The sequence below is a fragment of the Calonectris borealis genome, chromosome 1, assembly GCF_964195595.1.
Source record: "Calonectris borealis chromosome 1, bCalBor7.hap1.2, whole genome shotgun sequence".
Taxonomy (NCBI): domain Eukaryota; kingdom Metazoa; phylum Chordata; class Aves; order Procellariiformes; family Procellariidae; genus Calonectris; species Calonectris borealis.
In genome coordinates this window covers 15,991,246-16,018,155 of record NC_134312.1, presented here as the reverse complement: position 1 = coordinate 16,018,155, position 26,910 = coordinate 15,991,246, and the positions used below count along the sequence as shown (strand labels likewise).

The following is a 26,910-nucleotide window of genomic DNA, read 5'->3' as shown; positions in this document are numbered from 1 at the left end:
AGCCGTGCACCGGGAGGTGTCTTAGTCCCCACTTGAAATGGGGGCTGTTGTTTGTGCATGTATTTTCCTAAATGTCACAATTTTGCTGTAAGTAGCGCCAATGGAACGTAATATAAACAAACAACTTTAGAAGGAAATCCCACAATCATCGCATCTATTCCATGAAGAAACAGAAGAGAAAATGGAGACGAAAATCAATTAAATTAGAAGCCATGTTTAAGTATGGCAAAAGAAACTTGGCCTAACGAACTATCAAGTCAAAAAGCTGAACAGATCAGCATTTACAAAGTCTTTGTTTTACAGATACGCTGTCATTCAACTTTACTGGAATCGTTGGATGAAAGGTGGCCCTGTGTTGTAAAGCAAGTTAAATTACGTACAGACAAGTACGTAATCACAGTTGTCCCTTTCAGCTTTGAAATGTCTGTATTTGTGTAAATCACACAAGACTACTTATATGTGTGACATCCTACGACAATGTATAAGAAAAACACAGCAACGACGTACAAATGCACAGAGACGCTGTCTGTGGGTTAGCGCAGCATTTCCTGAAGGACAGTGGCGCTTCAAAAGACTTAGCCAGGAAATCACCTGAAGGCATCTCTCGTTCACCAGTGTCCCAGTTTTCATTCTGTAAGTTGTACCCTGGCGTCGGCAGCAGCTGGAGTCTGTTCTTTTCATTTCTAAAGGTTACCAGTACAGCGATGTGCCCGAGTCTGTGCGTCAGAGCTGTCATTTCAAGCCATCTGCAACATGCTCCTGCTGCTTATTTAAATGTTAACTTGTTCGCTCCTCAAAACACGCAAGAAAGGAGAGAAAGATCATGAAACAATTATGTAGAGCTTTGTAAGGCCTTTCTTGCCCACCTCCTTCCACAGAGACACGCAAGATATCTGAGGAAAATTCTGTAGCAGGGAAGTCGATTAATGTCAGTTGCAGATGCTGAACTAACTTACACCACTTGTATGCTATTTAATCGCTTTAGCTACTTTTCTTTTTTTTTTAGCGGTGCACTGGAAGCTTATGTTCAATCAGTAAGAACGAGAGAGGGAAAGGAGTTCGCACCAGTCTATCCTATCATGGTTCAGCTGCTGCAGAAAGCCATGTCGACCCTTCAGTGAACGTATTTGGGCAACTCCCTCAAAACAGGGAACTGACAGCAACAGAGTCATGGGTTCTCTGGTGCCACGTATGTACTTACGGTTCATGTAAATTATTACCAAATACATAAGCTTTACAATGAAATGTGTTTACCTACTTCACCTATGAAGCTTCCGTCTTCTTGCTTTACGTTCGCATTATAGGAACTTATTTATACATAAATATTATAAGGAAATCGTACAAATTTTATGTGCTGTAAATCTACATCTAATAAAAATGAATCATCCTTTAGCATTCCTTTTGAATTTAGAAAGGTATAAAATTAGAACATACTCAAATATTACAGTATAATTGCTGAATATCTCAAATAAGGAAGTATAAACAAGTTGGATACATTTTAGCCTTATTCAGAAAATCGTACTTTTGAAATGCTAGCATCATCAGTTTCCATCTAAAAATCACTAACACAAGAAAAAATATTTATAAATAACAAATGATTCTCTATTGCACTGCTATTCACTTTGAAATAATTTATATTGATTTAACTCTCTTTTTGCTTAAACTGTAATAAAGAACATTAACTATCCAATCCTGAATTCAGCACGTGAAATTCTTCAGCAGCTTCCTAACTAGAAAACATCAAAATATACTTCGGATGGATTCATGTAAAGACTTCCATGCGGAACGTGCTCATCTTTGCAGGGCTGACTTAATGAATAGTCGTCTTCATTTTACAAAATACACAACACCAAATTTTAATGAATTTATTTGAAATAATATACAAGAATATAGTGTGCAAAAATCTTAGGGGCAACATCATGTAGACATGTGTCATAAACTGAAATTTACAGTTGTGATTCTTAAAAAAAAAAAAGAAACACACAGCTGTTTAGTACATGAAAAGCCATGATTGTAAAAGTTCACAGCAGAAGCAATTGCAATCCTAACGCAGCTGCTCTAATTTTTTAGACAGTTGGAGGAAAAAAAAGTAAAGTGCAAGTGTTGCACGTATAGTTAAGTGCAAAGTTTGCCCCCACCATAAAGATGTCTTATGGCAAAATAAAATATTGTAGAATATGTGGCAAAGACAAAACACAGAGTTAAAACTATGATGGTGACAATATCAACAGCACCATTTTTCTTGAGATAACGCTATTCTTTCGTTTCATCCTGGCCTGGGCCGTTGTTTCCACTGGAAGTAACAGCTCTCGCTATTGCCAGCTGGTGCGAAAACATCTCACTTGTGGATACAAATTCTATACGTGGCAACCCAAGAAGCAGCTCCTGTGCTACATTACACTATGCTCTCCATTTACCACATGTTCCGGTAACTTGTTGGCATCTGGGCAGGCTGGGAAGCTAGAGGCTGGTAATACATTTTGCCATTTCAGAAAATCCCAGGTCCCAGAATCGTAATTAATAATATGGTTGTGCAATACATATTAATCAGCAATAAGAATCAATGTATATAAACAGCTGTTACATATTTTAAAATTCCCCTTTTTGTACATTTTCTTTTAAAAATAAACATTTATACACATCTCCTTCGCCTCTTTCTAAAGTACTTTAGCACCACAGGATATCCATTTTCAAGCCTATATTACCTGATACATATATGAAGTTTGGAAGAAAAATAAGGCAATTTGGTTTAAAATGTTGATAGTTTTAGCTTACTTAATGTTCTATTGTAAAAAGCAAATCTGCACTCCTATTAGCTCATTTCCGACTTGATGGTGCCAGTATTCTATGGTCACACAAAGTCACAACAAATAGTAAGACCTTGGTCTTGCATCTTCTTGCCACCAAGCGACAGCCGTTTTGTAAATACAGAGTTAACAGGAAAATTCTGGCTTAATGCTGTTGTGAGCCCTGAGAAGAGAGAAGGGAAAACCAGGTTAGCCGTTACCAAGCAAAGGGGAAGCAGACATCGCTGTCTTACATCTAGCAAACACTTGTTTTGAACGCCACAAGTACTTGTAATCATTGGTCAGTTATTCAGAAGACAACAAAAGGCCGAAACAGATGACTCTATCCCCTGATCATCAAACACCGCCAAGACTGCTTTGTCACAGCCTGGAGTCCACCATCATTTCTTGATAAGGTAACCAAGCTGCAAACAAAATTCTTGGTTCACGGAAATAAAACAATTTCCTGCTGCAACACTGAGGTAACAGGTTCTACAGATGCTGTTATCTTGGCCTGAAGACCCCAAGGACAAGGAAAACCCTACTACAAGGTAGGGTAAAAAGCCATCCTTCTTAGTAAGGCCCACCCATCACCATTCCTCCCAGTTACACACAAACACCCCCACTGAGTTCCTTGAAGCTCACAGGTGCACGAGTGAACTTCATCTCACCATCCAGTGCCCAAGACTGCAGCAGTGTAAAAGCAGAATAAATAAATAATAGTATTATTTTAACCAAACCCACAAGGAAATCTAACAGAAGCCGTCACTGTTGATTAAAATAGAATATAGTGAACAGAAAAATAGCTTGTTCCTAGCAGCTGGGATTTGGTGAAACCTGCAACAAGGGACTGAAAACTCGGCACCAGGTACGTACAGCAATAAGCAGCAACTTAGTGTTGGAGCCTTTCTTATTCAGTCTTAAGGCAACACTTGCATATGCTCGAGACAGCAGCCTCATTTACACATGAAAGGAAAGGGGCTAATTTGAGGATGAAATCTTCAACCTGTGAAGTCCACACCACACTTGATAGTCCTACCCAGGCATAAAATGGCTGATGAAAGGACCTGGCATTCTGTGCACCTCAGTGGATCTTTCCTTGAACCCGCTCTTCTAGCTGAACATGCAGGTTGGCAGAATCTCCTTTTTTTGATGTTCTCTTTATATGATGTATTAGCTTGAAAGCCCTTCTCTTACCCAACACATCCACCTACTAATACATTGCTGCAGACTCTTAAATTGATAGATAACAACTCATTTCCCTACAGAAGAAGTGTTATCTATTGTATTATTTTACAATTAAAACAGAGTAATAAATGAAAGGGATTAATGGAAAAAAATTAATTTGCTCCCTCAGTAACTTCATATATGCTGATATAAATTACGAGTAAAAAAGATAGATAGAAAATGGCAAAGAAAAAGCTTTTACTGAAGAAAAAGGAGACTGACTGAATCGTAACAGAGAAGGGTTTTGTGAAAGTTTAAGTGTTTCTGAGGGGAACAGACAGATGTAATTTAGGCACAACCTTATAAACTCGGTTACTTGAAACAAAAGGTCACATGCCCTTCCTCTGTATTTCACCAGCACACTCACTTTCAGTCCAACAGAATTCACGTAACTCTCATAAAATACTCGGAGACAGACCCCCTCCTGATCTGTCTCCTGCCAACTGTCCAAAAGCAGGTTACACAACACAGGGGAGTAAAATGAAGGTTTGGGCTAAAGATGACAGAAGAGAAAGAAGTAGCAGCAGAGTTTATCCTGAACAAAAACCACTGTAGCTACCGTATGAACACATTTCACTGCATAATGAAAACTGCTTCACAAACATACAGAATTTGTTCGTTTTCGTTTCCAACAGTCAGGATTCAAACGTTTCTGTTCTTCCGCCAAGGCCTTGGCTTCTAGTGTGTACATTCGTCTTTCTTCATTTTTCATTTTCTTCCACCTGTCACCGAGTATCACACTTATGGCTCTGCAAGATAAGTTTTAGAGTATGGTCAGGACAGGGTGTTAAGAAATCATTTTTTTCTTTTTTATCTCAGCACTTTAAAGAAAACAAAAGTTAAACATCTTCTTTAGAAGAAACAGCAGAAATCAACCGTATCTTTAAAAAATTTTTTTTTAAACAATCGTGTTTCTGATTATCTGCTCATACTTCTTTTAACAGTTAAACAGCTGAGAGTTCTGTGTTAGCTGAGCATGGGTCAATGCACATTCTAACATTTCAAAGGCTGTGTATTTGAATACACAGCAACTCGCATAAACCAGCAAAATAGGGATGTTTGTTAAAAAAACCACCACCAAATGGTAACTCACATTTGATTTGCTCCACTTCCGCACTAGAAGATCATATGACAGATTTGCTGAAAATATGTTCTCTAATAATTAGGGCAATGATCTGAATATGACCTCAGCCAAACAAGTACTTGGTTAACTGCAAACCCCCATGTCTATTTAATAGATGTATGCAGCTTCCTCCACCTTTAATCCATACTGGGTGGAACATACTGCTAAGTTCCCGTTCCTATGCAAAAGGAACCATTTGTTCTAACACAGCTATCATCATTTCCAGAAACTGAATGAATTGCTTTCCTACTCCCTATAAACTTCATGTCTTTTGCACAATATTTCCCCATATCATTGTGCCATATTGCTTAACTGCACTCCCAAACATCGGAGCGATATTCCATTAGAGCTTTAACTCCATCCTTTAGCTGAATGAAAATCTCTGAACAACAGCTCTTTTATCAATGACAGTTACTGATCTACTGAGTAGGTATGCTTTGCCTTCAAAGCACAGCGATGAAAGTTCCATGACCAGCTTTAAGAAAAAGGTATATACAACTAAGTACTTTGCTTTATCATATTAAAAAGTTCCTTGCTGGCAGCAAAGCTATTCATAGACTTTCTAACAGAATCAAGAAGAGCAGAGTGTCATCAACCATTTCCTTAGCATTTCACATACAGCAATTCTGAAGGCTTTTCTGCACCATACCAAGAAAATGGATTTTAATCCTGCAAGACCGTGTAGTGCCATTCCGGCTTCCACGAGCTGCCGAGTGCTCAGAGAGCACGGCAAGAACTCCACTGGGGCTGCCGTTGCGCCTGTGCTGTCACATGCTCTGGTGACTCCTTAAAGCAAACTCCTCAAGTTGCAACCAGATCCCATCAACATCAAATCCTTCTGCACAGCCTGTCTCTTTGGCAATGGAATTTCTGGTTTTCTATCCAAATTAAGAACCAGTAGCTTTGGTCTGTCAGCAGAAGTAAACATACTCCAGTTTAGTTAGCAGATTTTTCATGTTTTGGCAGTGTCCAGAGGCAAATCAACAGCACCAGAAATCTGTCTGGTTTTGGTCACCAGTTTGTACTGGGTGACTCATATCCCCCGGAAAGAACTCGGTGGCCCACAGAGAGCAGGTTTGCTGAAAAAGCCACTGCATTTCCAACTAAAAATGCACTATGAAATTTTTGTATTTCAAATGCAAAAAATATGTATATATTTTATACCTCCAGAGAAAAAACTGCACTGAGGCACTGAAAGAGTACAGATCTGTAGGTTTCAAAAAGCCTGAAAAATCTAATGCAGAGACAAAAGCTCCACTTCTCCAAAGAAACAGTTCTATGAGCGAACCACCGAGACTGAAAAAAGATGTGTACAGAGAAATTTCCTGACATAACAGAGACCAAATTCTCCTGACGAGAAACAAGTAAGAAAAAACTGACCTTACTGCATCGCTGCCTTAGGCGCCCTTCACCTCATCAGAACTTTGCAGTGCTCTGTACACTGCCTTTGTCCTCTTAAAATGCCGGTTAAGGTACCCGACACCATTTTAGCAATAGACTAATGTGCAGGATGCAATCCCTTATACTGCAGTTAATTCGAAAGAAATTGTCAAACAGTAGTTGAATGCCTCAATTTTACTCAGTAATTATGTTCGGCATGAGTAAATGCTGTTAGTAGTTTAGGTGATTTTCTTCATCTTTAGAACGTACACTACTCACATTATTCAAGTATTTCTGAACGCACAATCAAGTCCAACTACGGTTACAATGAGCATATCTAGAAAAGAAACAAGTGCTACCCGAACACCAGTTTCTCAAGTACGGTCTTAACAGTCCACAGTATTTTTAAGTATCATGTGAATGTTGACTTGTGTTTTCAATATTTACAGCTCGCTGTCTTGTTGACATGGCTTGAGCTACTTTGACCCAGAACAGAACAGACCATTTAACTTGGAATACCTCAAGTTCTGTCCTTTCTTACATGCGTAAGAAAAATAAAGTAACTGTAGCGAAGATAAGAAATCCAGTGTACAGAAATGGGTACTACATGTAACCAACCGTAAGATCTACCCGGTAATCTGAAAATGACACATACTTACATTTAAAAAACATGAGAGTTGCCTCTGAACAGCTAAATTAATAAATGCCCCAGCAACACTTAAGCAACAGTAGCTGAATGCCTACAAAATCAATTATCATTAACTCTTACGATTTATTCTGTACTATATTTTATGGGTGCCAAGAAACTGCAACCAAATGCACTGCCTTCCAAATGGGACAGTGAGCAGTGCACTCTCACACTTACTTGTCATTTTGTCATCACCTTCCTTCAAGGTAAACATGCTCACTGAAATATTCAACTTATTTTCACATCCATCCAGCTGCAGCTCCAGTTCAGTGCATCCATTTGAAATCAGCATTTTAAATTAAATATATAACCATCATAAACTTTCCTAGCTGGAATTCTGTTCCATTTCTCATTGATAGTTGCAATGAATTTGAAGGCAGCAGATCTGTTTCACTGAAATTACTATAAACATTGCAGAACATCATTGCCAGGACACACAAGACTGGCTGGGATTAAAGGATGGGTTATTTGTATGGTAGGATTTTATTTCTTAACACCAGTTACAGCCTCCTTACTAGAACATTATAAAATAGCCAAAACCTTCTCAATGCCCTGTCACCTGTTTTTACCAGATTTAGTACTAGAATTTTTATGTTTCAATGCAATTTTTAGAGTAACAGTTTTCATAATGTTATATACATAAAAAATCAGATTATAAGATCACTGTATGTTCATGTGTTTTAGTTTATATTTACATATGCACAATTAGCACAAAATATTATTTAAAACATGTATAATGGACATCTTTATAAAAAAATGTTTAGACATGAATGTGCATATAGATAAAAAGAGAAGTACAAACCGACAAAGAACCCTCCCGCAAACACATGGTCAAATGACTCTTCCTGCAAGTTTCAGCAGGTTGCTGAATGCCTTTAGCAATGTACTGTTTGGATTACGACCTTTCAGATATCCTAACAATCAGTACTCCATTATTCAGTATGATATACAGACTGAGAATAAATGATAGTAACTTCACTGAACAATTTGTAATATTATGTCGAAACTTAATTAGAAGAACCAGAAATTCCTTTCTTCCATTATAACACGCGAGCAGAGAGCCTAGTACTTTCTTCCCATGAACATTTCTCATCAGTGTAAACAAAGATTGTTGTGTATTTGTGACTCTGCCGGTGAACATATACACGTATGTCAGTTGCTTTACCCCAAATGCTTTCTCAGAAGGTAAGTTTGCCAAAAATGGCTTGTGTCAGATTTACTGAGTTGTGTAAATATTTCAAGTCTGTCCATAAATAAAGCTTTGTGTCAGCATCTTTCGAAACTTGTTCTTAAAACATATAAACACATTTTATTTCAAATGCAAAATTTAGTCCACTTAAATTTAAAGGTGGGACACAGACATTCTGCTAGCTCACCAGTAGTAACAAAACTACAATTTTATGCCATTACCTGTTGTCTTTCCCTGGATACATCTGAGTATATTCAACTCTGTATTTTTTGGCAAAAAGCATGAAGGCATTCATTGGTCTTTTGCACTTGTTTGGAGAAGTGGCACTCACAGTACTTGCAGTCCCTGAGCTGTGGCTTTTGCCAGCTTTGCTGTACAAAGAATTGGAGGAAAGATCTGATGATGCAGTAGACGCACAGTTTTTACTACTGCATTCTGATCTCTCAGCATCTTGATTGTTTGATCCTCCACAAGATAGAGAAGCGCGTCGCTGGCGAGCCATGCTGCTTAGCACATAAACTGCAGAGGAATCCATTGGTGTAAAATCGTAACTACAAGAAAAAGACGTATCATAAAATGATCAAGTAATTTTCATGTAAAACCCCTAAATAGCTATTCACTCTTCATCTGTACTACATTTTTAGTATTCTGGTCTCTTTTCTGTGACATAATGATTTGTGCTTCATGCAGATGTCAGTGTGAAAAAAAACATCCCAAAACTTTGGCAGATGAAAATTAGTAGTTTTTTCAACGTGATGGCAGACTGCAACTTTGCAAGATCTGCTGTGTACTATCTACTCCCCAGGTCTGTATCAATTAATTATACACTGCCTTCAAATTTCATCCTCTTTTGAAATAAGCTTCTTTCTTTCTGCTTCTGTCCTTACTATAAATCAAATCTGGTCAGTGAGTGATAGGTACTGAAAGGGACAACTGATGTGAGAAGAATAAGCGTTGAGTTCACTTGCAAAAATATATTAATTACAAATATGAAACCACTATATTAAAATAAATTATATTATATACAGTATTGTATAAATAACTTCTCTAGGCAGTTAAATACGTATTATTTTAGAAACAAACCTTCCACTGAGATTAAAAAATTGTTTAAAGACCCACGATGTTGCATACTATTTGATTCAACACTGACAAATGTCTGCCCTCTAGTGACAAAAATGTGAGATTCCTTGATATTTCAAGGTATTTCAACAGCTTAAATGAGTTGTTTCCATAAAATTTAGACCTCCAAAAAACCGTTGTAATTTTTTGTTGACCAACAACTACAATTAACCTCTAACCACTACAGAAGTTTAATTCTACAGACTATTTGTTATCATCTCCATGTGTGTGCAGATCAGCCTGGGAACCACAGGCTATACTGTCTTTAGCATGCTATATGGGGAAAACACACTTGTAAAGGTGCTATTGATCATAAATCTAAAACACTAAGTTACCACCACAAAATAAACAGAAAATATACATAACTCTAAAGCTCCGCTCACCCACTGCTCAATGTGGCGATAGTTGCATAATTTACGGCAAAAATAAGGGCTTTAAAGAGCTTTTTTCCGAACACAAGTGGAACTACTAGCAGGGAAAGGCTGTAAGTGGTCGTCCAGCCCCCACCTGCAAAGGCAGCTCCCTTCTGTGAGACGGAACCAAAAGCAAGGGTGCAGCCTGAAGGGTTGCCTCCAAAACCCCTTAGAAAAGTAAAAAGCAACAAAGAAGGGATAATGCTGACAACCTTGCAGGCAAGTTCACAAAATAATGAGAAAGGACCTCTCTGTTCTACAAACAGTCCAGCACCCTTCCTATTCCTAATCTCCTTCCCATAACACAGCAACAGGATTTTGTTTTTTAATTCTGTCCTGTTAACCGCAGCTGCTGATGCACGCTCCTTTCTCAGTGACTTACTCCCTTCTGCCCAGAAAGAGAGACAAAGAATTTGAAGCATCCAGCAGTATTCAGCTGGGCTGCAGGATGAATAAGGAGCCACAAGTCCAATTTCTTCAGTGAGATGTAAATATAATGATTCTAACAGCTACATATGCAGTTAAGAATAGGAGTCAGTAAGAAGAAAAAAACCCAGACAGCAAATGAGTGAAGACAAGCAACTTGAACTCACTCTCCATGCCAGACTGAAATCATACAAGAGCTCCTAGGGCTTGAACTGCAAGCAGCATTTTAAATTCATTTTTTCTATTGTAAAAAAACAAAAAACAACTCGACTAAAAACAGATGCTAAAAAGGAGCTAACATCACAGGAGAAGATGGATTCTACTAAACCTAGAAATCTCAAAATAGTATGGAAAAATCTTTACGAGTAATACTATTTTCTTAGCATCTTAGAATAATTTATGTTGGACAGGACCTCTGAAGGTTATCTGGTTGAACTTCTTGCTCGAAGCAAGGCAAACCCCAAAGTTAATCAAACTTTGAAGTTCGGTAAGTTTGATATATTAGAAAAGAATCACAAAAAGCAGAATATACAAAAATAGTAAGAACTAATTATGAAAGTACTGTATTCTAAAGCCACAGCACATGCATTTACTACTAAGAAAATACTCAGGTAATTCAGATACATAGCTGCATATGAAGCACAAGTTAATAGCCGGCAGACATACTGTTGTGGGAAAACTATACTAGGTTTTTCAAACATAACCCACTTTACCTGAAGAATTTATACAGATAATATATATATTTGTACTGCTTTCTCTAATCTGGTTTAAACTATGATAAAAAGGGGCTGAGAAGTTATTTCATTCCAAGGTATTACTTTGCAGTTTAGCAGAGCACATTACACAGCTTTCCTAGTATTCAGTCTTCATTTTTCCCTCTTGTTTATCTGGTATTACCAAAAGTATTCTCTCTTTGCTCTACATAATGCTTCAAATTCTTGTTGACTTAAGGTGCCTACTCATTAAATACAAGAACCACTGAGGCCACTTTATCCAAAAATTACCTTTTAAATGTATCAAAAACACCTGAATCATCAAAGTTAATGGCATCAGGGTGTCCAGGAGGTAGACACAGATCTCCAAGATGCATTTCACAGCATGGAATGCCATGCTGTACCACAGTCAAGCTTGGATAAAAAGATGACCAACCTGAAGTGGTAAAGAGTTAAATTAGACACGGCCAGACAACCTCTCTAGTTCTTAACTGGAGCAATCCTATATCTCTAAATGATATCATTTTATAAAAATGTTCCGATGTAGTTTCTTTCACCCAAAAGAAAAATCAGAAACACTTACTCACGGAATTCTTACTGCAAATAGTTTATTTTTATCTCAAGTAAAATCCCATTCTAGTAAAAAAGGTAATGAAAACCTGGAAACTTTTATCATCAGAAGTTCTATGTTTAACGAGTGAGAAAAGCCTCCCTTATTTGTAGTTCTTTCTCCCCCCAATTTTTCTGCTTTCCTGAGCTCCATTTATACACTTGATCAAATCTTTCCTTAAGAGATATGCAGTATTTCTGCAGCTTTATAGCTTTACAGTATTGTTTGTTCAAATTCTGGATTTCTTTACAAAGATAGTAAATTGATTCTACAACACCACTTTTATCAATTTCTTGAGCAACATGGGATGCCGATAAAATCTGCAACCACTTCCTAAGAGTATTTTAATATACAACAAATATACTCGTAGTATTGCATACCTTTATTTTTAACATAAAAAGGATGATCAAGTCTGCATTCTACTGTAAGCAACCCATCTTCCACTGTGCCAGGATCAAAAGTCAGCTTCAGCACTGACTCACCAAAGGAAATGCTTTCTTCATGAGAAATCAACTTCAAACCATCGGAACCATAGCCCTGTAAACATACATACAGTTCAAAATTTTTCCCCCAAGAAAAGCATATACCTGTGTATACTAAAGGTGTATATTCATCATCTTACGTTATATTAAAAAACACCAACATTCTAAGTGCCCTTACTAGAAATTAATTGGCGATGTAACATTCAAAACATACCTAAATGAATTCAGTTCAATTGCTTCATAGCAAGATACTCAAATAGTACAGTGATCAAATCTAGACAAGCTTAGTATAAACCTGTCTTCCGGAGACAGTAATTAAAGGCACAGCGATAACATAAGAAACTGAGTATTTGCTACAGGTATTGAAATGCATTTATTAGAACTAACAGCTACCTTGCAGGGACTCACTGGGAGACTTTCCTCTTTTCCACAGCTTTCAGATCTTGCAAAATCTTCAACATCCTGCCACTCTTTATTGCGTCCTTTATGAAAGCACAAACGAGAGCCTAATAGATTTTTTCAAGAAAAAAACAGAAAAAAACATTAGTGTTATGTAAAAAGTCTGTTACAAAAAAAAAAAAAAAAAAAGAAAAAAAGACAAGACAAAACAAATACTTACTCAATGATACATGTTATTTTACCTTTTAGAAAACAATGCCAAACAGTTGAGGGCCAGGAATGGCACCATCCTAAATCATCATCATCTGAAAGTGATGACATGCAGAAAATGCCAGATTCTGATTCACTATTCGCCTATTAAAAAAAGCAAAATGGTGTTGATATTTTACCATGGAAGATTTTAGGGCTGGTCTTATACGTCTTTAGACACATTCTCTAATTTGCATCTAAGTCATCATTTTGCCTTAAATGCTAATAGGAATGTAACATGAAGACAAAGATTCAAGGAATGCAGTAAATGTGAACGGAGTATTTTCATCTCCTTTTCTTGAAACAGGCCATCCTGAAATTTTTGGGTTTCATTCTCTGAGATTCATTTCGCACCTATGGATTATCTTACGATTAGGTACAAGCATTTTACAAGCTATCATTCCTCGGTCATCCACAGAACCACTCAAAGCACACGTTACTCTCTGGTCAAATTACTGGAAAGCTGTAGGGCCAAGTCGGTTCTAGATAAATCACTGGAAAAAACTCAATGCCTTTAACAGACAAGTTTCAGACACAAATTAATACACAGGAAAGGGAGAAGCAGGACTGACAGTTTTTGTGTGTCTAAGAGAAGATGGTTCCGTATGTCCTTTTCAAGACAGCAAACAAGTTAATAAAATTTTTTAAAGCCTGCTATAGAAGGAACTACAAGACAAGCAGAGCTTTCTTAGAATGTGATCTCTTCACAAAAATGTGGACTTTATGATGTAGCACAAGCCTACTGTATTTGGTAAAAAGTAAAGTAACAAAAAATCTAGCTTAAATAGAAAGGGTATTAGAACTGAATAGATGATTTTTTTAAACTAGTTTCTCTTTTGAAAAAGCGTAATCCATTACTCATGCATCTTTATTTTAGAAATGTTTCAGAACAACTCACCCTTTCATGTCTGACTGGTGTTTCATCCAAATCATTCCTGGAGAAGTTAGGATCATTCTTTGAGGATCCTGGTGGAGGACGTGCATAGGAATGTAAACTTTTGCTTGTAGCTATTATGTGAACAGGAGATGATCTACAATAGAAAAATGTATTTTAAAATACCTCAGATTAAGACAACACAAGACTTAGCTGCCATCACTCTAAAATGCTTTTATTTAACATGTATTTCTGTTTGCATGAGCTGAATACCAAATAAACTTCCCACACACCATGATTAAAGGGTACAAGCTCAGGCAAAGGGAGTATTTAGCATAACTCCCGCATGGCTTCTATACACCACCCAAATGACAGTACTACCTCCACATCAGCATCTCCTTCTCACAATGCCGAAGTTTTTACAAATATCTTGAAGTGAATACCCCATTCTTAGAGTACATGCAGACACCTGCTCTGTCCTAATGATTAAATCCCAACTGCATTACTGTTAACAGTACTACCTTTAATTTTCTTATTATAAACCTAAGACCAAAGCTGTACAATAAAAGGTGAAGCCCAGAAATTTCTAAGATCTCACATTGCTTCTCACAGCCTTATGGCATTTACAGATCACAAATCTGAAACAGTATCAATAAAAAATACATTACATTAGCTCTTTTTAAAAAAAAAAAAATCTAAATTCAGTGCACTAGTAAGTATTAAGACTTTTAACATACGAAATTCATCTTAATTTTCCATCTGCTGCTTCACATGAAGTAAATGGCCATAATTTCTGAGCCTTCTGTGGTTAGGCAATGTCCTTATACCATCCTACCTCATTCGTGGCTGACAATTAAGCAGCTTTTGCAACAGACTCTGAAGTGAGTCCTGTGCAATCTTCCGCAAAAGAATAAAGTTACTACATAGAAAGATCAAAAATAGGGCTCCAGCTCAAAGTCAGAGGATGTGAAGAGTGAAAGAAGTGTTTCTGGAGACATAATATTACAAATCTTAGAGTTCAAAATTGAAATGAATGTCAGTACCTGTTATAAAAAGAGCACTGCATCAAAGGACTCTGAGGACTTGTGGCTATATTTGCTAATTCTGTCAACCAGTTCACCCCATTCTCACAAGAATAAGCACTTTCTGAATTGCTGTTTGAGGTATGTTGGTTCCATGAAGGCCTTGAACATTCCTGATGTGAAACATCGGCACCAAGCTGAAAAAGTGCAGGTGGGGTAGAATCCGTCTGCACAGCCTGTAGTTCAGGAAGATCATCTACGAACAAATGCACAAATTACCATAATTATACCCATTGATAAATTCTAATTGACACCAAATCTTGCAAATAAAAATCAAAAAGGAACCACAACGAAGTAACTAATTTTATTTTCTCGTATCATAATTACCAACATTTCACAAACCCTATTCATAATACTGACAAAATGGCCACAGAAATAATCACATCTCTAGTCTATTCTTCATACATACAAGCAATTTAAGAAAAAACATCAAGTAACTAGATAAAAATGTAGTTCTGGTTTTAAAATTTTTACCAGACTGACTAGTTTACACTGACTTGTACTGCAGAATTACGCGAAAGTAGCAACATGCTTCACTAAAATACTAAAACATTCAACAAAAGGCAACTAAATTAATCTATCCTAGCAGGGGCGACACGAAAAATTATCAACATCAGAGGCTGTACAAGGTAAAAGTTTTCCATGTTTCCACCAGGGAACTCAGAAGTCATGAAAGCTGGGTATGCAGCCTAGTAGGAGTGAATTCCTATCAATAATCTACATGTTTCACATGTTATATAGGATAGCAGAAGAGAGCCCAGCTTGTTAACAGAAGTCTGTGTTACATGCTCTCGTGTAAGTATCGTTATTCTTAATCACTCCATGACTTCAATTAAATGTGTTAATATTTCATTGATTGTATCAATACTTTCTAATGTAAATGCTAATTTTTCTCCAGTATGTAAGAACTGAAGTTAAATGCTCCTCTAGCCCAAAATCTCTATTTGCAGCTGATCTAAAGCAGCATAATTCCCCTTTAGGAGGAGCTCTTGAGCTTTCTGTTTGTTATCCTTGTGCCAAAAAAAAAGCTCCTCTGGAGATCAGGAGCAGAAATTTGTAGCTCTAATTTCAATAACACATTTAAATCAACAGGCCAGCGTTTCAGTACTGGAAATGGATTAAAGGGAAAAATGACTGCAAAATAAGACCTTCAGATGTCACAATTCACTGTCATATTCCCTGCCCTACCCAAGTTAAAAATCAGTAATCTCATTCAGTCAGCTTCCAGTAATTTCAGTATAGGAAAACTACAACAAACTTCAGAATTTGTCTTCTTCTGAAAAAATCATGTTATTTACCAAGTTCCATGTGTTCATCACAGGATGCATATCCAGGAGAAGAGGGCAGGTTTTCATTACACTTCAGCAACTCCAGTGACTCATTCATCCCTGAAGTTCTCTTGTCCACTACCAGAAGGAGTTTCTGAACTGCATTAGGCATTTGATTTGTCTTCACTTCCCACACCATGTTAGGATGCTCCAAAGTATCTGACTTTAAAGAGACAGAGGTTAAAAATTTGTACACGCATAAACTGTTTTAAATTGCATCTGACAGGCTACTTCATTACCTAAGAATCCTAAATTTATTCATTACCATTCATTACCTTCAGAACCCTAAATCCTCCATAATCTGGTGAGAATCACAGCATAATTTATCTTGAAAGGGCCCTCTAAGATTATCTGGTACAATCCCTGTGGAAAGCAGAGTCAACTCTGAAGTCAGATGAGGCTGCCTGGGGCCCTGGCCACTTGAGTTTCTAATATCTTGAAGGATGGAGATTCCCTGACTCTTCTCAGGAACCTGTTCCAGTGACTGCTCTGGCTGTAAAGAAGCTGTTCCTTATGCACGGTTTGAACTTCCCTTGCTACAGCCTGTGCCCATTGCCTCCAGAGTCTGGGGTCATCTCCTCAACTACCACTCAAGCCCAGGTAAACAACATTCACTTGGTACCCTGAGCCATGCATCCCATCACAGAAGGCAATCAGACAGGCGAGACAAGATTTGCCTTTGGTTAATCTGTCCTGGCTATTCCCAGTCACTTTCTTGCCTTGTAAGAGCCAGGTCATGGCTGTCAGGAGGATCTGCTCCATAATCTTCCTGAAGGCTAAGGTTAGGCTGACCAGTTTCCCCACATCCTCCTCCTTGAAGCCAGGTGTGACGTCTTCTTTCTTCCAGTTATTGGGAGCCCTCCTGCCACCAAACCCACCACCTTTCGGAGACCATCCTCACAACGACACTGGCCAGCTCCCCCTGACGCATCCCATCTGGTCTCACCCACTTGTGCGTGGCTGGCTCACAGAACCCGCCTGCCCCTAACTTGCTCTTCCCCTACCATAGTCGAAGAAGTACTCGCGCCGTCAGACACGTGCTGCTAGGCCCAGGGACTCAAGGAACCTGGAAACAGGCCTTGCAAATAAAGACCAAAGCAAAGAAGATGTCGTCCTCAGCCTTCTGACATCAGCCTTTTGAGATGAGGTCTCCTACGCCATTTAGCATCAGACCTGCATTTTCCCTAGTCGCCCTTTCACCATTGCCGAATCCGCAGAAGCCTTTTTCACTGCCCTTCACATCCCTTGCTATCTCAACTCTAGGTATAGTCGCAAACACATTTGACTGCTAACATCCTTAACTGTGTTGTAAATGGAAAGAAAAGGAAGCCTCTACTAGTAGATTTCACTGCAGTTTCGTTTCCCCAAATCCCAGTAGTCACATTTATACCAAAAGAAATATTTTAAATCATCTTCAGCAGTCAGAGAACTGTGTGATTATTCCACACAACCACTGCCTCTAAAAGCTGGAAAACAAGGTTAGGCAGTCTTTAGTAATTTGGTTATCTGGTTTTTTTCAGATGATGAATTAAAGCTACCATAACATGATTATCTTGTACTTTAATGAAGTGTCATTGAAAAAGTAATTGTGAGTCCCTCACCAAAGATCAGGAAAGATAGCTTAGTAAGAAAGAAAGTCTGAGAAGTCTACCACACGCATGTCCACTAAGTAAGCTATCATGCACCATATTAGAGAAATATAAACAATAGCTAAAAACAGTCTAGAATTTTCGTGTGAAACAGTAAGCCTATCATCCTAAAAGTTCCCTTAGTGTAATGCATAAAAAGCCATCTGATAACAATTATGGAAAAAACAGTTTTATTTTAATAAACAGTTAAAAGGTATTGTGTGTATACAGCCAACATTAACAATAATCCATGTTTTTACTCATTCTATGAATTTGTGTCATGCGTTTTGCAGCTTGTCCTGTACATAATATAGTTCAGATATAACCCTTTGAATTACATACTGGGCCTCTCCAGAAGAGGCCTGACCTAATTAGCAATTTTTTTTACTAGAAAATTTCTAACCTTCTCATCTCCTAATCTTTCAAATACATGCAAAACTTACATAAGCTTGCATTCCAAACATAGAAAGATGTTTGATTCTACTCAAATGGCACTACTACAAAAGCCACAATAGTGTAATTCTGATTTTAAGGAGGTTGAGAGGGAAGGTAAGAGAAATGAGAATATACAATCAAATAAACGAACCATGGCATGTGCATTTCACCTCTAAGAAGCATCCTTAATGCAAATTATTCCTCTATCACCCATGAGGGACGATAAAATTACAGAACAGCACAAGAGCAGAAAGCTCAGTCATTTCTGAACAGAAAAATCAGACCTCAATAGTACAGGTCAGGACCTTGATGATTATCTCCAAGTAATCAACTCTGAAAAGCCACTCCTTGTTTTTCTGGCTTGTCTACGTCCTTCCTTTCCCACCTTCTGCCTTGTTTTTCCCTCTACTTTTTCTCTCTTCCTTTCCCATTTTCCTGCCAAAATGAACGAGCTAACTTATTTTGGGAACGTTACCTTCTCCTTCCTTCCTGCCAGCTGCCAAGATTTGAAAGTACCTGCCCTAGTAACTCAACATACTGAAGGTCAGCGATAAGGTACAGATACGACACACTAGTCTGACAAGAAAGATACTTGAGAAATGAATTGTTCTTCCAAGTCACAGGAATTTCTCTAAACCAAAGCCATTCGTGTACAAAAGCCAAAAAATCCTGTAACAAATGAATTAAAAAGAAAAACAAAAAAACGTGCCCAACTTTACTTCTCAATTTTTCTGTTCTACTTGATTAAAGCCTGCTTTGGACATCATGTGCTTCTCCTGTCCTCAGCCTTTCAATGTTTTGGAACATTAAGGGAATGGTCATTAATTAGCTTGTAAAGATTTTTTTTTTTAATTCATCTTCATGTTCAAAACTTGTTGCAACAGATGTTTTCTAGAAGTATGCTTCACAGGACTATAATTACTGCCATTTTCTTTAGAGGCTAAATGAATTTATTTATGAATTTGTGCTCTAAAATAAGTCATTTTGTCACGCTAAAACAAATGGCAGTATTAACAAAGACCTTATTAATTAAACTATGTCTATTTTAGAGGGACAAAAATAAATTCGGGACAAAAGTAAATACAGACTGTGGCTGAGAAGGGGTTCAGCAGGAACTGGGCAGTATCCACCCAAACGCACTGTGCAGGAATGCCTGGGTGGAAGTGCTTCCCGTGGTTTTCCTTCTGGTATTTGCCTTCCTTCCCCCAACCTACCCCCGAAGTCTCAGGCAAGGTCTATGCCTGTAGCGATTCACGGCAGTTTAATATGGAGAACAGCTGCTCCAAGCAAAACGCAACATACTGGCAAGACGGGATCTACACCAGGGACTTTTATTGGCACAGCTGCTTTGATCAAGGCTCCTCGCTCCACATCCCCGACTCGCACAGCCGTGCCAGGAAAACGCCGCAGCGGCCAGCCTCCGCGGAGCACAGACCGTGATTCATGCTGTTTTTGCACAGACGGCCTTTTAGCATTACGCAGGCCGAACCGTAGCTTCTACCCAACTCCATCGGACGTGTCCCCCCCCGGCGGGAGCGCTGCCCTCCCCGCACCACGTACACGCCCGTCGCAGAACAAACACCGCTCTGATTACATAAGGAAGATATTTACAGCAGAATTAAAGGCGCGTGAGCTCGCATCACGCGTGGCCCCCCGGGCGACGGACGCGGGCGCCCGGAGGGGGGCCCCGTCCCCGCCAAAGCCTCTTCCCTTGCTTCCCCCCCCCGCCCCCCCGCGCCGGCGGCAGCCCCGGGCCCGCAGCGGGGCCGAGGCCGCGCCCGGGCGCGCGCCTCCCCCGCCCTCCCCCCCCCGCCCCGTCATGTGATCCCCGCCTGGACGCTGCCCTTGTTTATAAACTTCTGCCGGCACCGCGCATGCGCGCAAGGCCCCATTCATTCAGAACTGCGTAACAGCTCGGCCCGGCCGGGGGGAGGCGGCGGGGCCGCCCCCCCGCCCCGCGCGCCCCCAGACCCCGCCGCCCGCCGTTAGCCCCGGGCGGAGCCGCCAGCCGTGCCGGCGCGAGCTCAGCTGGCGCACAGCTCTCCCCTCACCTTCCCCAAACAGCCGCTGCTCCCCGCGGCGGGGCAGAGCGCCCTCGCTCTGACAGACCGAGGCAGGCGGGCGGTCCCCGGGGAAAAAACCAGGGGGGGACACCCGCTCTATTTCGCTTGCTTTCGCGGTCCGGCGCCGCGCCTGAAGGGCCCCAAGGGGGGCCGGCACCGCCGCGCACCCCGCAGGCTTTAGCCCAGCAGTGCGGGAGTGTGGCGGCTCCGCCGGGCCGGTGAGGGAAGGCGCCCAGTAAACAATGTCCGGGCTCCCGCCGCCGCCGCCGCAAGCAACGTTGGCAACCCAACGGCCTCCTCGGCTCGGCCCGCGGCCGCCGCCGCTCCCCTCCGGCCCGCGGACCCTGTCCGTCCCCCGCCGGGGCCTCGCAGACCCCCAAAAGCGGCAGCTCCAAACTTTGTTGCACTTACCAAACCCGTCGCCATTACCAAATTCCCCTCGGCTCCCCCCCCACCCCGCCTCCTCCCCACAACGGAGTCCCGCCCGAGCCTGGCGGTGCTCGGTCGCCGAGTGGTCGAAGACGACGCTGCTCAAGCCGCAGCCGCTTCCTATTGGCTACCTGGCCTGCCTAACAGGAATCCGCCCAGAGGGCGGACATGTTTTGACTCTCCTGCGCAGCGGATTGCACCGCGCTGCACATCAATCACCCCCAGACAGCGCCCCGATTGGCCAACGCCTCCGCCAGCGCGCGGAGGGGCATTCTGGGAGCTGTAGTCTTCCCCGCCGCCACCACCTGCCAACTGGGACGCGATAAGACGACAGCCCCCAGGATGCCCCGCGCGGCGCTCGGCTGACAGTAAACAAGAGTCACAGGGACACGTGTACCCGCGCCGCTGGCCGCCCCGGCCCGCAGCCGCCCGCCGGGGCCCGCGCCGCCGAGGTGGGCCGCCAGTCAGGGCCCGCCCCCCCGCAGCGGAACCGAGCGCGGAGAGGCGCTGCCTGACCTGGTGCTGCCGCGGGGGAGGCAGCGGGGGGGAGGCCTCCCCGGTCTCCTGCGGCGGGAGGGCCCTTCTCGCTCCCGCAGCTCCGCCGGGCCGGGCCGGGCCGGGCAGGCGCGGGTGCAGGCCCCGAGATGGCGGCGGCCTCCGCGGCGGGGCGCTGACTCACGGCATCAGCGTGGAAACGGTGACAGGGCCCCGCGTTGGTGCCTGCCCGGCACGATCCCCGGGGGCGGCCGGTACCTTTCGTGATGTACCGCCATTAATTAGCGCTCCGAAACGCTGTTACGAAACGGGCCCCGCTCGCATTTCGCCAAATAAAGACCGCGGCGTGCAGAGGTGAAAGGAAGTTGCTAAAGGTCAGCGCATGAGTCAGCAGCAGCGCTCGGGCTCCGCTCGGCCTCTTCCTCATTTTCGTTTCATTAACAAGACGTTGGTGGTAGCCTGGGTCCAAAATACAAGTTGGTGGGGAAAAAAATAAATACTGTTTTTTAATGTATGCAGGTTTTTAAGTCCATTAGGGTCTCCCAGACATCCCTATACATTTATTGCCAAAATAGCAGCCTGGTTTGGTTCGACATTACTGCTGTTTTACTGACAGAAAAATGAGATTACAGATACTATGAGATCTGTCCACTTACACAGTGACTCAGAGACTGCAGAGAGAAGATCCTGAGGCCAAATCCTCATCAGAAAATACATTACTATGCATGATCTGATACAAAGCAAATACACGCACAATTCAGAAATAATCAATAGGATGTTAGAAACGGGTAGAGAGTTTCAAGATTTTGCAACTGTTGGGATTTTTCCAAGAAAAGCATTTCTTCCTTATCCTATTTTAAACATCATCCCAATCATGTGAACGTGTCCTAAATCAGAGCTGTAATTTGGTATCTACAACAGTTCTGATTTTCAGGCACGCTAACATAGTTGTGCAAGAAAATAAGCAAAAAAAAACTATTAACTATTACAATTTAAATAAAAATCGTTCCGTATTTAGTGTTCTCCACAAGCTTTGTGTCCCATGAAACACGCCGTTACCGGCCAGTAGAGGGAATGCTGGTTTTATTGTTTCCACAGGTCTACAAGGGTAATGCAATTGAAAAGAAAAAAAATGAAATCACACACACTGAAATTTTACGTGGCATCAAAACACACTTGGTATGCAGATGTCATTGGCACATCAGTTTAAGATTTGGCTTTTCCAAGAAGAAATAGTTTGCCTGTTAGTAAAGTCATCACCATGTGTAGGCACTATTTGAAGAGAGACATTGCTTTAAAAACATGCAATATCTTCTGCAGTGTGAGTTGGAAATTACTACTTTTTATACATACATGTGCAAGTTTAGCTTAAAACAAATCGAAAAAGTAGAAAAAACAATCCCATGGAATTCAACTAAAAAACTTCTGTGCTTAATCACATCACAAGCCAACCCTTTATAGATTATTTTCCCACTTTAAAAACACAAGAGTTATTTGAACAAATGCCTCCAGGAAAAATATGAAAATTAATGTTGAGATTCAATTATTAAGCGACTAGACAGCTTATTATAATATCAACTGTCTAACCCTACATCCCACAATCTCAGATTTTTCCTATATTTAGAACTCAGACTTTTCCTAAATAACTGATACATCTTTACATAAGAAAGCTTTCATGACATCCTCTCTCTAAAATAAATTTTTTAGTAAATTGAAAACTGGTAAACCAGAAACAATCTTTTTTACACCACTCCACAATAAAATTAACTTTAAAACTGTGTTCCTTCCTCCCCTTCCCCTTTCTCTTTTGATCTCCCTTATACATCTAAACAGCCTTTAGACTCTTTGGAGAGAGACCCAAGCTTCTTGGGTTTTTAATGAATTTTACTGCACACCCTGCATTTCCAGATTGAGGCTTGGCAGAAGACCTGTACATGCAGATGTCTCCATTCTGCAGATAGGTTACTTTGCTTGTGGTGCTGCCACTTGCAAGGTAAAACTCAGAGTCTACTCTTGTGAAAGCTCCGTCTGCGCAGAGGCCGGATCAAGCAGCTACAGAAGATACGACATCCTGTCTCAAGCCCCATCAGATTCTTCAGAAAAAGACTGTTGGCCTAAAGGTCCATACCTTGTTATGGAGCACGTTTCCATCCCACTAGTACTTTTTCTACCCGAAAGGAAAAGTGTTTTCCCCAAACTAAATGTTAAATCTATTTGCCGTGAAGGCTCACCGTTCTCTACAAAAACTTACGTGTGAGTGTTAGGTGTGAAGCCCAGTCCTCTGAGATCCACTGGCCCAGATTCCAGATACAGGTCTAGACAAGTAAATACCACTGCTGAATTAGAGCCTCAAAATCATACTTACCATCTATGACATACCCAGAAAGCACAAAAATATGAATCCTACCTGGGACTGAGATTAAAATCTTGTAAAGATGAGTGTCTGAATTGTTTTGAGATTCTAAAAACAGACGTAGCAGCTTTCTTATTTTGAAATCTACCTTTTCTCCTTTGCTAAAGGAGAAAAAAAATTAACTAACACTTACTCAATGAGGATGTAAGAGAAAATGAGTAAAAGGACAGGTAGTCCATGCAGTAGATGGCAGCAGGACACATAAAACTATCTCAAAGCTTACTTACTAACCCTCTTGGTTGAAGTCAAATATGTATCTTCTAAATTTCAGAACTGGGATTATGTCAATGCCATACTCTTTGCTCTGTATGCTTAGTCTCTAATTAAATCATTACTCCCCCTCCACACACCCTACCTCGCCTTACTCCATGCCCAAAATGAATGGGTGCTCAGAGAATGAATCAATACTGTGTAACACGGACACTGTTGGTATCTTTGCTGATTCAGTTGCTTCTGCTGTTGTAAGAGAGGTAGAAAATAAGGTGGGGGATTGGGAAGTGTTAGTTAAGAGTTCTTGTCACGTTACAGATGGCTACCAAGAAGCACAAAATAAGCAGGAGAGACTACACAAACAGAAAATAAAGATACATATAAATTCACATCCTAGCTATTTACCTCTTAAAATTGCCAGCCACAAAGTTAAGAAACCACAAGGTAGATTTTAAAAATGCATAATATTACAGTATAATATATATTATATATATCTTATCTCTACTTTTAATGTCTCCTGTGCAAAGCCAATGTCCTGTCCAGCCCTTATGACACAGCTGCTACTGCTGACTCTCTGAAATACAGCATACCATTATTTTAATTCTGCTACAGGAGCTTTCACATCCACATGTAGACATCCACCCTCGGTAATTAAGTAAATATTCCCCAGACATCAGAGCAACCCTGCTCACCAGAGCTTCCACTTTTACCCAATGCGGCAACCTCTATTCTGCCAGAGCCTCTCACATCAGTTTTCTCCTTTCATGATGGCTTCTGTATCTCCTAAAGCTATTCCTACTCTTTCCCTCTTCTCACAGCCTTTTGTGGCTAGCTGCAATGGTGGTTGGCTCTCTCCACCTTCCTAACAACTCTAGGCATACCCACCCCCACATTTCACCTCTTTAATCTCCTCACAGAGGATGCCATTGGGAACCCAGCGCAGAGGAACAGAGGACTTGTTGCTCCCAGCAAAGATCTGTTTTCTGCTCCTCACCTCTGACTTCCTTTGTGAGAGGAAAGAGTGCCCAACTGAACTGCGTGCTAGAAGGAAAACTTCACTTGCCTCCTGCGGTGGTTCAAGTTGGGGAGAAACAGAATAAGTAACAGGCCAGAGGGTGTTTTTTTTTTCTTCCAAGACAGGCCAGGAATTAATGAGAAATTTATTTCATGTTATTACGGCACAGATTCCAGTTTTAACTAAACTTTTGTTACCTACAAAGACAGAGCAAGACAAAAAATGACAATAGTATCAGGGAAAAAGAAAGACCTGACATACCAAGAAACAATCCAGAGGAGCGATAAATAAGAAAACCCGCTATCCCAGCTGAAAACTTCCAGAAAAACAAGTCAAAAAGAGACTACAGATGATCTGTAGGTTCCGTCTATGCTGGTTGGTAAATTAAAATGCCAGGGAGTGTTCCTGGGCACTGGAATACAATCATCTGTACTCCAAATTTTTTTAGAATAGCACTGGCATAGTTTTTGCGTGGGCCAACAGCAAATAATTTTCGGTTTGGGAGCTACCATAGGCAAAGGACTATTCTCAGTTGGCCATCTGTGTATGGCCACACCATATGGAAAGTTGGAAAAAAGCTTATAAGACAGCTTATAAATGAGCCCACACAAATACTGGAAAATAGTATGAATGTTGGCCGTTCAATGCCTCAGTACTGGCAAATAGTCTCAGGCACATAAAATTTCCTACGATGGATGTAGCCATACAGATGCAGCCAAAAACTAAAGGGACAGTGAAGCTAAGGTAGCTTAACATAGCCACACCACTTGACAAGGACAAAGCAACAAAGAGAAAAAGAAGATATAGTTTGGTGATAGTTGGATGGCTTTTTCCAAATAAAACATTTATCAGAAGTGAGTTTCCAGCATCTTCAGAGATGTGGGGGAGCAGGTCCCAGAGGCTTGCTCGGCTGCCAGGGAATTAGTCCTCCACAGAGAGACCTGCACAGAGCATTACCCTTTCCCAAAACTTCATAGCTGCTCAGCTGAAATAATTCAGTACCTTCAAAGAAGAAAGGACAACGTATTCATACCATGCCACGATGCTATTTTTAGGCTGCCTAATTTAATTTACCTCAATGAGAAAAGGTTGAGTCAGTAGATACTGTCACAATGGCCTAGTATAACCTAGTGTCAGAGTTTTTCACTGGGTTTTGACTGGGCACAGTTTCTTTTATGTAGTAGTTCGGCCTTTGTCTCTGCCCTGTTCCCCCATACATATATATACCTCTGCCAGTTCTAAGGAAAAAACACAACCCTACCCATGGTATTCGCTGCAGCCGTGGCAACACCATTACCGCACTCCAGCTCAGCTTGATTTGCCATCGTAGAAGGAACAGGGACAGGACAAAGGGGATGAGGAAGGGAGAGTTACTGCCCAGTCAGCCAGACTGCTACGTCCCAGCACGGACCCAGCCAGTCACTTCAATTGCCTTTCATCCCCCTACTGCCACTGGCTCTTCACCTGGCTGTCAGAATAAAGATAATTTAGAGGGAAAGAGAGAAATGGGGTGAAGGAAAAGACAATATTAAAATGTAATTTTCTTTGGGTTTTTCATATCCTAGCAAGATCATTCAGCTTCCCTTTGGTCCATGAAGTGAGCGTATCCAGCCTGTTAAGCATCTTTCTGAGCCAAAAAGTAGATTAAGAACTTGGAAACAGTCTTGGTATGTATCTGAAGGAAATCCAACTCTCAGAATGATTTGAAAATGATCCTAAATTTTGTAAGACAGTCAACAGAACAGATCTGTACATACTTAGCATACAAAGAGGCAATTCCTCTCAGAAAAAACTACAGTAATACTTACTTGAGGACTACAGACACGAGAAAGTATCTTAGAAACTCCAAAAAAATACACACCTATATCCATTCACAGGTATGAATGGATAAAAAGAGCTTTGAACTAATACAAAAACTTTAGCAAGAGCATGTAAGAATGTCCATGCTGTGGCAAACTGACTTTCAGCAAAAGCTAACACATGCAGTAAGCATCTGAAAAAAGAAGACTAGGAATTTGATGTGCCAGGTCTTGTGAAGGATGACCAGCAGATACTGATTTTGCACATCTGGGAACTCTTGATATTAAAAAACAATAACGCTTGCCATGGGAAGTGTGTCATAAACTACAAAATG

General features: G+C 40.8%; 2 protein-coding genes across 5 annotated transcripts in view; one reads left to right on the top strand and one right to left on the bottom strand.

Moving 5' to 3' along the window:
- The window catches only part of COG5 (component of oligomeric golgi complex 5), a 189,735-nt gene extending 187,756 nt beyond the window's left edge, over nucleotides 1–1,979 (top strand). The window contains exon 22 of the mRNA XM_075145503.1: nucleotides 1,007–1,979. Coding sequence (XP_075001604.1) covers nucleotides 1,007–1,121 — 115 coding nt within the window. The 3' untranslated portion in view covers nucleotides 1,122–1,979. The remainder of the gene's footprint in view (nucleotides 1–1,006) is intronic.
- Nucleotides 1,852–21,219, bottom strand: HBP1 (HMG-box transcription factor 1). 4 transcript variants are annotated; one of them, XM_075145536.1, is made up of 11 exons: nucleotides 21,160–21,219; nucleotides 16,059–16,251; nucleotides 14,722–14,956; nucleotides 13,703–13,835; nucleotides 12,798–12,909; nucleotides 12,550–12,662; nucleotides 12,055–12,211; nucleotides 11,356–11,500; nucleotides 8,615–8,944; nucleotides 4,621–4,762; nucleotides 1,852–2,970 (listed from the first exon to the last, which is right to left on the bottom strand). In XM_075145536.1, the coding sequence occupies exons 2-11, from the start codon at nucleotides 16,225–16,227 to the stop codon at nucleotides 2,953–2,955; spliced, it is 1,554 nt and encodes a 517-aa protein (XP_075001637.1). In that variant the 5' UTR covers nucleotides 16,228–16,251; nucleotides 21,160–21,219; the 3' UTR covers nucleotides 1,852–2,952. The 4 variants fall into 4 exon arrangements, with proteins under 4 accessions (XP_075001637.1, XP_075001626.1, XP_075001646.1 ...); XM_075145525.1 differs by lacking the exon at nucleotides 21,160–21,219 and adding an exon at nucleotides 20,626–20,822; XM_075145545.1 differs by lacking the exon at nucleotides 21,160–21,219 and adding an exon at nucleotides 20,626–20,706 and having other exon boundaries at nucleotides 16,059–16,247.
- Nucleotides 21,220–26,910: the final 5,691 nt, after the last annotated feature.